Here is an 11,948-nt window from a genome sequence, read left to right on the forward strand (position 1 = left end):
CTAAATTGAATATTCTCCATCAATTAAACATTTGAGCCGTGGTCGGGTCTTCGAATCTTTGTCTTCTAGTTCTTCTTCATTTCAGTACACATATGGAATCTCTGATAAAATAAATACTTGAATCTTCATACCTTCCGAACTCCTTGAACTGCTACACAGTTTATTTGACACTGAGGCTTGATCATATGGAATGAACTTCTTCCAGTGGCTTGTAGCTGATATCTTGGAATTCTTCTGACATTCTGATTCTTGTATCTACTAGACTTTCTTGAACTGATTCCAACTAAACTATCTACTATCTACTGACATAACTTATCAGAGACGATTCCAGGTTGAGTTACAAGTTGAGTGGTTATCAGACACTAGTTGAGTTATCACTGGTTGTACAAAATAGGATTAGACATATACCTTTGAATAAGGCCTTTCATTTAGTAAGGTAATCTTTCGAATTTAAGATAAAGCATTTACTCCCGAAAACTCTAAAATAACTAACCTTAGGAGTTTTTCCAAAATAAATTTCATAGGGAGTCTTTTGTGTCATAGGACGTAATAAGACTCGATTTAGAATATGACAAGCAGTAGACATAGCTTCGGCCCAAAAATATTTAGGACGACGATATTCATTAAGCATAGTACTTGCCATTTCTTGTAAAGTCCTATTTTTCCTTTCTACAACTCCATTAGATTGAGGTGTGTATGGAGCCGAGAAGTTGTGAGTTATTCCATTATCCTCACAAAAAGTAGTGAAACTAGAATTCTCAAATTCCTTACCATGGTCAGTCCTTATATAGACAATGGTGTTACTTTGTTGATTTTGAATCTTCTTACATAAAGAGGCAAATGATTCAAAAGCATCACTTTTCGATTTGAGAAATTCCGTCCACGTAAATCGTGAAAAATCATCAACAATGACCAATGTATAAGAACAACCTCCGAGACTTAGTACCGGAACCGGTCCGATTAAATCCATGTGTAATAACTCGAGAGGTCTAGAGGTTGATACCATAAACTTAGCTTTGTGAGAAGCTCGTATTTGCTTTCCAATTTCACAAGCCTCACAAGTATGATCTTTTTGATAGTTTAACTTTGGTATACCCCTAACATGATCATTCATTGAGATATTCTTTATCAACTTCATATTCGCATGACCTAATCTTCGATGCCATAACCAAGGGTCATCTTGTGTAGTAATTAGGCATACATTAGAATGTTTACTAATATCGCATGTGTACACATTTTTGCTACGAGGACAAGTAAGCATTAATTTTCCATCCTTATTTAAGATAGAACAATGAGTAGGATAGAAAATCACCTTATATCCATTGTCGCAAAGTTGACTAATGGAGAGAAGATTATACTTAAGTCCCGTAACTAGTTGTACATTAGCAATCTTGAAATGTTCATTCCCGATGTCGCCAATACCAATGATACTCCCCTTGCTACTATCTCCAAACGTGACACTTCCAGCGGTGACCTTTCTAATGCTTTTCAAGAGTGACTTATTACCGGTCATATGTCTCGAACAACCACTATCAAGATACCACATGTCTCGTTTAGTAACAAGGCACACCTACAAAACAAATCAATAGAATTTATAGGTACCCTTTTGTCTTGAGGGTCCTCGGGTTAGAGTATCATGATAAACATTTGCATTATAGAAACTAGGCATGGTATAAGTATGAGTAGGCACATAGGAGTTTCTAGATGCATTGTTCCTAGAATAATCATAGTATCTTGGTTTTTGATAATTACCACCTTGATACATGTTGTTTCTATCATTTGAATAATACATGGTATTTTGAGGATAGAAACGATGACTAGGAACAAAATGACTTCTAGACGATTGACCTTTAGTATATGCCTTATACCCTGAATTTCTATTTTGATACACAATGGGTTTTTGAACATAACTAAACTTTGGTTTTCTTTGAGTGCCATCAACATAGTTATTTGGTACAAAACGATCAACCTTTGTATATGGTTTAGTTCCTTTACGAACCCATATATACTTCCCCTTAATCTCACCATTCTTTATCTTGCAATATTCAACCGTATGTCCATCTTTATTGCAATAAGAGCATTTATACTTTGGTGTAGCGGGGACAAAAGTAGTTTGTTTCTTTCCTTGTACAAACTTCTTAGGTTGAGCATTTTTATCATATCCTAAACCTTCATGGTTATATGATATTTTCGTATGTACCATTTTATCTAACAACTCATTCCCTTTTGTGAACTTTTGAATTGTTTTCTCAAGATCATCTTTTTCTTTGCTCAAAATATTAATTTTGTCGTTAAGAATCCTTTCTTGATCCATAACTTGAGCTAAGATCTTGGAGTGTTCATCTTTAAGCCTTTGAGTTTCCAACTCGAATATTTCATCTTTTTCACTTAAGGCATGAACCAATTCATCATTATCCTTTTGAACAACCGAATTTGACTTACCTTGAGCCAATGACTCATTTTGAATTTTTAAGTTTAGTAAGTCAACATGAAGCATACGAGTATTTTCATTTAATTGTAACTTCTCGTTTTCTAATTCTTCGGTGTTCAAAACTAAGGATATATTTTCGATTTCTAGCTTTGTAACAACATCCTTATACTTGTTGTTTTCATTTTTCAAGAAATCGTTTTGTTCACATAAAGATGAGACTTCCTCCTCGTGTTTAAGATTTAATTCACTAATCCGAGAGAGGGTATGTTGATTTACACTATTGTTTCTTTCATTCATTTCAACCAACAAATCAATCAAATCACTTTTACTCATATCTAGCAAGTTTAACGAAGATTCATTAAAAAGATGCATATTATATAAAAGTTTAGTACGAGAGCTTACCTCATCATTTGAAGTGGAGATGTCCGATGACGAAGAATCATCCTCGAGAGCCATTAAGCATAAGTTAACCACTTCTTCCGTAGCTTCCGAAGTTTCTTCATCTTCACTTAAATCCCAACCATTCTCGGCCACGAGAATTCGTCCCTTAGAGAGCTTAGGACATTCCCGTTTAAAGTGACCGGGTTGCTTACACTCAAAACACACATTAGGTGTTTCCTCCGGATTTTGTTCTTTTGGCTTAGGAGGAGTGTAAGTACCATTGTTATTGGCATTATTATAACCATTGGGACTTTGATTGATTTTGCCCTTGTTGTAGCCCGTGGTAGGATAATTACTCTTATTGTTAGGAGTATAGTTTTGAGAGTAATTTGGCCTTCCATTAGAGTTAAAAACTCTTTGTTGATTATTCGATTTAAGGAAGCCTTTTCCATACCGTTGAGCTTTACTTTGAAGTACACGACGGAGTTGTCTCGTTAAAAGAGCTATCTCACTTTCGTCGAGATTTTGGAGTTCTTCGTTCAACTCTTCGTCGTTTTCATCTTCATCGATTAAGATGGACTTCAAAGCCATATTTTTCTTTTTGTCTTCCACTTTAGGAATGACCTTATCCGGAACATTATCTTCTTCGTAAGCACGAAGGTTCCCGAATAAGTTATCGATGTGGTAATCATTGAGATTGTGCATCTCTTTGATCGTAGTAACTTTAACTTTCCAACTCGGAGGCAAAGATTTAAGAACCCGACGATTCTTTTCGTTTTGAGTATAGTTCTTTCCGAGTTGAGTTAATTCATCGATTATACGCGTAAATCTTGTTTCCATATCGATGATATTTTCTCCATCTTGGAGTTTAAAGTTCTCGTATTCTTGGATCAAAGTATCCATTCGAGAATCTTTTATGTCGGTAGTTCCTTCATAGGTAACTACTAACTTGTTCCACATTTCTTGTGCGGACTTGCAATTGTTTACTCGTTTATACTCTTTTTCTGCAAGTGCACTTGTGAGAACCATTTCCGCTTTAGCGGCGATATTCATTCTATCTTCTTCATCGTGAGTATATTCACTTACTTTCTTTTCGATGATAATATCGTCGACAATTTTAGTCGGAAGTATTGTACCATCTTCTATGGCCATCCAAACTTTGACACCTTGACTTCTAGCATAAATGCGAAATCTAGTTTTCCATGTGGCAAAGTTTGTGCCATCAAACAAAGGAGGTCTAGAATTTGAGAGACCTTCACTACAACCGATAGCATTAATAAAGGCCATATCGGATCTACTTTACAGAGTGCTTTTATAACCGTAGCACTTAAAAAAGTAATCGCTCTGATACCAACTGTTAGGTCCCGATAGATGGTTTAATTAAGCTAGAAGGGGGGGTTGAATAGCTTAATCACCAATTAAAAATATTTATGTCGTTTTAAAAAGTTTTCACCCCTTCTTTAGAACTTGTATCGAGCGTATTGGCAGTTACGTGCGGAAGTGTAAGAAAAGAAAAGGAAAATATCACACGAGCGATTTTATCCTGGTTCGCGGTGGCTAACTCAACCCTTGGAGTCCACTCACCCCTAGTCCAGTCCCCGAGCTCCTCCCCGGACTCGAGATTTTCTCTACTATAAAGAACTCCTTTACAGTAGGCGGAGAAGCCTTTACAAATATATATCTTGGAGCGTAACTCTTCGTTACCTCCTCACTATAAATGTAAATAACAAGACTTGTCTCGGAACGTAACTATCCTCGTTACTTCCTCAAAGTCGTTGCACCTCCAGTGGTCTTTGTACTTCTAAACCTTTCGCCGGTCTTGGATCTTAGGTATTAGGTCTTGGGTCTTTCCTCTTCTTCACGGTGCAATGACTATCAACTCCCCGTCAATACGTCAAAGACTTGGGTCTTAGAACGAAGATCACCTCACTTCACTTCACCTCACTGCAAAAGTTAGAACACAATATCCACAAGCAAATATATCCTTGTTTTATAAAAGTTTTGGTTCCGCAAGTTTTAGTCCGATTTTAACCACGTTGAAATTTGTCGATTATAACGTTTTAGTATGGTGGTTAAGTCGTTGGTTCAATTTTAACAAATTATATCGCGCGGAGAAATATAAGTTGTTGATTTTAATAAGATCGAGTGATGAGTGAGTTTTGAAAAGACGGAGTCGAAGTCGAGCAAGATATATCGCACACACTCTCACGAACGCAATCGAACCAAGTAGCTTGTTCGGATAACACCCCGCGATAGCGAAAAGGCCCAAACGGGGTTTACCACCGAATCAAGTAAAATCACTCACGTCACACACGTTCGGAAAATAAACACGTAATACCACGTATCTTATCTTAATGATATCCCCACCGAGCACAGGGCTGAAAAATGGGTTTCTCACTAAAACAAGAAGGGTATGGGAGTGATGGGAATGGGAGCACAAATATGAGTTAGTGAGCAAATAAAGTTAGTGCACAAATTCCCGATAATAACGAGTGGCCAACTCGAGTATTTTGAAATCAAGAGAGCTTAAGATGAAGAGAAATTTGTTTAAAAAGCCCTTTGAAAATGGTCGATTAAGACTCGGATAGTTGAAGCTAAAAGAAACCACTTACACGATTATTCCACGAAAGTTCGCCGGAGAAATTCGTCGGAGGTTCGATACGACTTTAAGCACACGAACGAATTTGGGCAGCCCTTCGGGAGGTTGAAAAGAGTGGCTTATGAAAATGCTAAGATGAGCGGAGCTTGGTTGGGTGGAACGAAGCTTCGGGGTTTAAAACCTTGTATATATCGGAATATATGAAGAATCGAAGGTTTTAAAGATGAAGTAGAAGAAGTAGGCACTTGAATAAACTTTGGGAGAGTGTTTGTTCTTCAAAATCTCAGCATATGTTTGGCTATTAGCTTAGGAAAAATGAATGGGTGGAGGGGTGTATTTATAGGCAAGAATGGGTGGGGTAAATGTAAGAAAAGTAGAAGTAAAAATGCAAAAGGTAATTTACCAAACCTTGGCCACTACTCCACTTTGTCCCCTTGTCCCCCACACCTAAAAAGGTGTTCTTGACCAGCATCTTGGACTAAAAATTCAGGGCATTTAATGCACTAGAAGACAGACACGCTTTACGAGATACCGATAAAAACCGTTACATTAAAAACGTGATATTTCGAACGTACGAAATAAATTCCGTAAAAAATATGATAAATCTTAGAATATTAGAAAATGACATTCTGGAAATTTTGGTAATTTTTGGTCAACTCTAGCTTGGTCAAACGTTCAGCCAGTGATCGGGTCGGCAGACAGAAAACGCTCCGAAATGAAAGTTCTCGGAAAATTACAAAAATTTAACCATGCACTAAGAATAATATTTAATTGGCTAATCTCAAGTTTCAAGTCATTTTGGCAAGTGGAAGTATTTTATTTGGATTTAAAACGATAAATCATGTTTTCGGGTTTCAAATAAAATACGATAATTCTTTCGAAATTATCAGAGAGGGATTATGGCCAAACTTAAAACTTGAATAAATACTTAAAATATATTCCCATAAAGATAAAATACTTTTGAGGGACGGGAATAATCTTAAGGTATTTAAACCGATTTTCTAAGATAAAATCCGTTTTATGAAAAACCGAAACACTTCGTCTTTTGGAAAATACAAAAGGATACTTGACGAAGGTTTTGATACCAAAAATACTTAGAAAAATATTGTTCATGATAAATCATGAATTTGATATGTTGAAAGAGCTTTCTAAGTATTGTGAATATTTTTCTCTGAAAAATACTGAATTTGAGAGACCGGGAGAAAATATTTCAGAAGAGGTATAAAAGTGATATTAATATTTTTAGAGACAAATATTAATATGGAGAAAATAAATCCTTCCTTGAATAAAAATAAATCTTTAGGAATGAAGGATTTAATAATTTTTGAAAGATTTAAACTAATTTATTCCGAGAGATAATAAATGTTTAAATATGGAATAAATTACTTTAAATATAAATTTTGTAAATAATGTAACATGAGTACTCTAAAGAATACCAAATATTGATAGTCCTTTTTCGAGCTTCATGTATTTTACTGTTGCAGTAGCAAGAAAGAGATAATCGTAGACTCACGATATGTCTCAGCGCCACTATTGCGTAATCAGAAAAAATTCCTTTTAAGATAAATGTATTTTGATGTGAAGGAGCATTTTGAGATTTAAAATTACTTGCCAAAAATAACTTTCCTCTTTTAATTAATCAAATAAATTAATGTCCTATTTGGGAGGATTACTAGGTGAATTTAATTTTAATGTTTGTCACAAATACCGAAACAAATATATAAATAATTATATATCGAAGATATCCTTTCATATTGCTCTACCACTGAGCTATAGACCCCTGCATATGAAAAACGTGGACTCTTACTCCATGACCCCTGCAACTAATAAAATGATATGGCAATCAAAATGTCGTTTTCGACATTGTTGTCATCTTCCTAAATTAAAAATACAAAGGCATCTTTCAACCGTCAAGTACCTTTCTTTTCTTGTAATTTATCTTTCATGTATGCTTATTCTTGAACCTTTGGCTCCAACACTCTAGCAGACTCTAATGAAGAATGGCCTAAATCCAAGGTCATTGTACCATTACTAGCACTTGAACAAAATTCGCGTTATAATAAACGGACCCGGTCGACTAATTGGTGTAATTGTTCGGGGAACTCGATCACTAGTAAAATATTTGAATTCTTAGACGACAATAGTTGAAAGTAGGTTGAACTATTCTAATATTTAAGAGTATCTCCAACGGCAAAAGTTAAAACTGTTAGCTAAAATATGATTAGCTAAAAATTTAGTGAACCTATAAGCAACTATGCTGCGGTGGTATTAGCTATAATCATTAGCTATATTTAAAATATTAATTTTTTTATTATTTTAATTAATATATAATCAATTATAAATTTAACTAATTTTGTTCTATATTTATATATGAATATATTGTTGTGTGGTGCAATATGAATTGCACTAGTAATACATAAAATCATAACCCACATCGCACCGCGCAATTTGTGAAAAATCCAACCTGCAACAGTATCAAAAAAAAATTAAAAACCGCTTTTTGTAGTGCGGTAGTGCAACGGTTCATATGGTTTGGGCGATTTTGTGATAACACATGCTCTATGCCACATTCATATACATATACATACACATGAGCGCGCGCACATTTATAGTCAATTCAGTCTTTAAAAATTTTTAATATAAGTTTTTAACAAATTATAAATTTCAATATTATAAAAAACAAGTAAAAATTATATGATAAAAATGTTCTTTTAAACATAACTTTGGAATTCAAGTGCGGTAAGAGCAACTCCAAAGGAACATCTCCCTTACCTATAATGAGCCTACGTGGACAAAAATTGGGGTTTGAGTAAAAATTCTTCACTCCAACCATCCTCTTCTTACCTAAAATTTTTAGGTGAGAGAAAACAAAACCCCTTCTTTAGGGGATAGAAAAGTAAGCCCCTATTTTTACCACTTCATCTCCCTCTTTCATTTTCTTTCCTTTTTCATTTTCCCTCCTTTTTTATCTATCCCATCATAGTAAAAGTTGTAATAAAATATTATTTTTTCAAATATAAGGATGTTTATAGGGAATACCGTTGGAGGTAAACAAGTTTTCGCTTACCTATATTTTAGGTAATCATTATTTTATTATATTTTAGGTGTTCAAAATAGGTAACAGCGTTGGGGTTGCTCTAACAATATTAAACCAAACATAACTTGTAAATATGACAATAACGAGTTTTGAATTCAGAAGGTGAGAAGGATGTTAAATATCCTTGAAAGTTTATAAAATATGTATTGAATATAATTGAATTTTAATATTTTGTAAAAATATTTGTGAAATACCAAATTTTAATATTTTCCTTAAAAGAAGTTAAAATTGAAAATATCATCTCACATAATCTAAATTTAATACACTATATCAACAGATTATATACGCAAAATAATTATTAGTATTTCTATCAGTCACCTCACAAGCACAAATAAAACACAAATATAATATATATCATATTAAAGAAAATTCTTATTCATACAGGTCGAATAAAGAAAATTCTAACTGATACAAGTTTCCCCAACCAGGCCGAAACTCTCTTATTATTGTTACACACTACAGTTAACATAATCTCACGAAACTCTTATTAATACACACACTAAAATACGATAATCACACCGATTCTTGCTTTTGTAACTTCCACAACGCCGTCCAAACTTGACTCCCCTTTGAAATTAACACACATATCCCAAGGAGAAAAATTTCCAACCCAGAAGAACAGACCTCATAGTAAGATCCATAATGTCCGCAGTGCATCGTTCTTTCCATCTGCCTGCATCTACGATGGCTTCAATATCCCACGCACCGATCACCGTATCTACCAACACAAGATTCATCAATTTTCTCAAACTAATTTCGTATTCACTTATGCATAGGGGTTTTAAATTACCATCGATTCCAAAAGGCAGGCATGCATATGATGATAACTCTTCTTGTTGCTCAACAGTGAAGTGATAGTTAAGTGAAGTCTCCGGGAGCCAGGGCACAAGCCAGTCATCAACTAGGCAAAATAAATAAATTCTTGTTAGGCTTAGTGTTAATTATAATAATCATGAAAGAGGTTTTTTTGGTCTTACCAGAGGTCCATCTGGCCTGAACCATCCCCAGGTGGTTGTTTTCAGTAAGATAAGGAATGGTTTTCATAAGAAAATCATTCCTCGGCTGGAAACCTGGATTAAAGATCACCAATTGGTCGCAATCGTTGACATACCGCTTCAGTAATCCTTGGTACAGAGCTCCTATACGCCAAGTAATTATGTTTGTCCTGTTTTCGTACTTGATATTCACGCCTTGCATTTCCCATTGCCTGCATTCTGCCTTTACATGTGCCTGCACGCGGACATTAGATTACCAAATTTGTGTCCAATTAGTATAACTCCACAAATTAGGTTGATGGTTGTACCTTCATCGCCTCGTTGGTTGAAAAATCAATCACTTGAACGATGAGTCGCTCTTGTGGCCATTTGAGTACACAAGCAGCGCCAATTGAGAGGTCGTAATCCTGGAAAAAATGAAATAGTTCATAGAGAACTTTGTCACTCATTCTGGCTAGTATATGTGTATGCACAGCGAGGTGTATCAAGTTGAAAATCAAAGTGCAAGTTATACTCAATTACTTTAACCAATTAAGTTTATTAGCACATGCTATTGAGATGACTCTGTTTATTTTTAAAGCATGTTTAATATGCAGAGATATATGCTGATGATTTGAACATCTTATTGGAGTGACTGTTTATATGTAAAGTATGTTAATTATTTTCCTTCTTGAGAAATTTGCAGAGATATATGATAATTATTTTGAATATCAAACCGATCATGCTAATGGTAACATTCTATCTGACAAACGGTGGTATGAAATAAATGATGAGTATGGATATGCTTCATTTATTGATGATCTGTTCAAAATTATTTGGTTAGAGTTCTTACATGTGTGAAATTGGAATACAGTGTATACTGATTTATACATGTGCATAATTGTTGCTAATAGCGCAGAGGTAAAGTTATAATTTTACCTTACTTCTGTTGTATATAGGTATCTGGATCAGGACTCTTGGATGTTCTTTATTCCGCTCCATCATTTCTCTCACGGTGTCGAGCTTGTATTGTGTGTATGTTTTTTTTCCATACGCTTTTAGACACAATATCAGGACAGTCATGTAGAGTCGTTCAAGAAAAACCACAAGAAACATCAACATACACACTAAGAATGCAGAATATAAGAGTGGTTCTTCAATACGTGATACTTTTAGTTGCTTGAATTGCTTCCAAGCATCAGTAACACTCACTTTTATCTCAGGCTCTTGAAAAATTGTATTTCTCATTGTTTCTGAGCTCTGATGTAGGGAAAGAAGCTGAAGTGAAGAGCTAATAAAGAAAGTATATGGAGAAAAAACTGAGCTGTAGAGCTTATAATGAGAAAATAAAGGCGAGACTTTTTGTAGATGAAGGAAAGGGATAACCATGAAGAGTGCATCGGATTGACTATGTGCTTCTGTGATTACGTAGTATATGCTTAACATAGAAAATCTTCAAGATAAATACTAAAGAGGATAGTTGGGCTTAGTTGGAAGTATTTAATGAGTGGAGTGAACGACTGAAATTGAACTCTCCTTTAGCAAGGACACGCGGAGGACATGCAAGCATTGCTGCTGCAACGTAGCAACATGCTTGCTGGAATTCTGGCATTTACCGTCGACAAGTAAAGGATGTCATGGAATTGTTGATCTAAGGTATTGAACGTTTTAGTTATCACCTTGCTAGGAATCCTAGGATACATATTACTACTGTAAAGTCATTTTACATTTTCCATGTCTAAATTTATTAGGATACTATATATGAGCTACATTGTTAGGTCCAATCAGACGTAGAAGGGGGGGGTTGAATACGTCGTACCAATTTCTTCGATTTAATTTAATTGCGGATAATCTGTTTCAGTCCATGTTAAATCAATCGTAAATAAATAACTCCAGCAAGTCGGGGAATATTCTTTGTATTAGAAATAATCCTCGGGTGCTACAAATTCCAACACAAGTGTCGGCTGCAGAGACTACAAACACTCTATTACAAACTCTCGATAAATACGATCTTCTAATTTAACTCTCGAGAATGTGTATAGTGTGTGCACTTACAAAGTGTGTAGTTGTTTTCAAATGAAAACATCAACCTCTATTTATAGGCATTCCAACAACTAACCATGGTTAACGAGTTCGTCCTGGACGACTTGAGTTCGTCCTGGACGGATTCGATTTATGAAAATAAATCTAACTCCCAAATACACTAGAGTTGGCGCCAATTACATATACATATACATATATGAATATGTATAGCAGAGTTGCGCCAAAACAGTTGTATAAAGGAAAGTCAAAGTTTGCGCTTTGGTCAAACTTTGCGCTTCCCTTGAAGTTGCGCCAGGAGTGTGTTGCACTGTGTACTTGACTTAGAGATTTTCTTCACTTCAGAAACTTGCGCCTTGAACATAGTTTGAAGGCGCAACCTTTGACTTGGTCAAAGGTTGCGCTCCAACCAGTACTTCAATTGTC

General features: G+C 35.1%; 1 protein-coding gene across 1 annotated transcript; it reads right to left on the minus strand.

Moving 5' to 3' along the window:
- Positions 1-7,817: 7,817 nt before the first annotated feature.
- Positions 7,818-10,730, minus strand: LOC108212633 (glucomannan 4-beta-mannosyltransferase 1). Its single transcript, XM_017384353.1, has 5 exons — positions 10,422-10,730; positions 9,812-9,910; positions 9,486-9,738; positions 9,133-9,409; positions 7,818-7,875 (listed from the first exon to the last, which is right to left on the minus strand). Exons 1-5 carry the CDS (start codon positions 10,728-10,730, stop codon positions 7,818-7,820), a joined length of 996 nt encoding a protein of 331 aa, XP_017239842.1.
- Between the last annotated feature and the right edge of the window lie 1,218 nt (positions 10,731-11,948).

Source organism: Daucus carota, chromosome 3 (genome assembly GCF_001625215.2).
Source record: "Daucus carota subsp. sativus chromosome 3, DH1 v3.0, whole genome shotgun sequence".
NCBI lineage: Eukaryota > Viridiplantae > Streptophyta > Magnoliopsida > Apiales > Apiaceae > Daucus > Daucus carota.

Coding starts and splice junctions, on each gene's coding strand:
- LOC108212633 (XM_017384353.1), bottom strand. CDS start 10,730: ATGAGAAATACAATTTTTCAAGAGCCTGAGATAAAAGTGAGTGTTACT. Junction 9,911..10,421: donor CTATATACAACAGAAGTAAG/GTAAAATTATAA, acceptor CATTTTTTCCAG/GATTACGACCTCTCAATTGG. Junction 9,739..9,811: donor CAACCAACGAGGCGATGAAG/GTACAACCATCA, acceptor GTCCGCGTGCAG/GCACATGTAAAGGCAGAATG.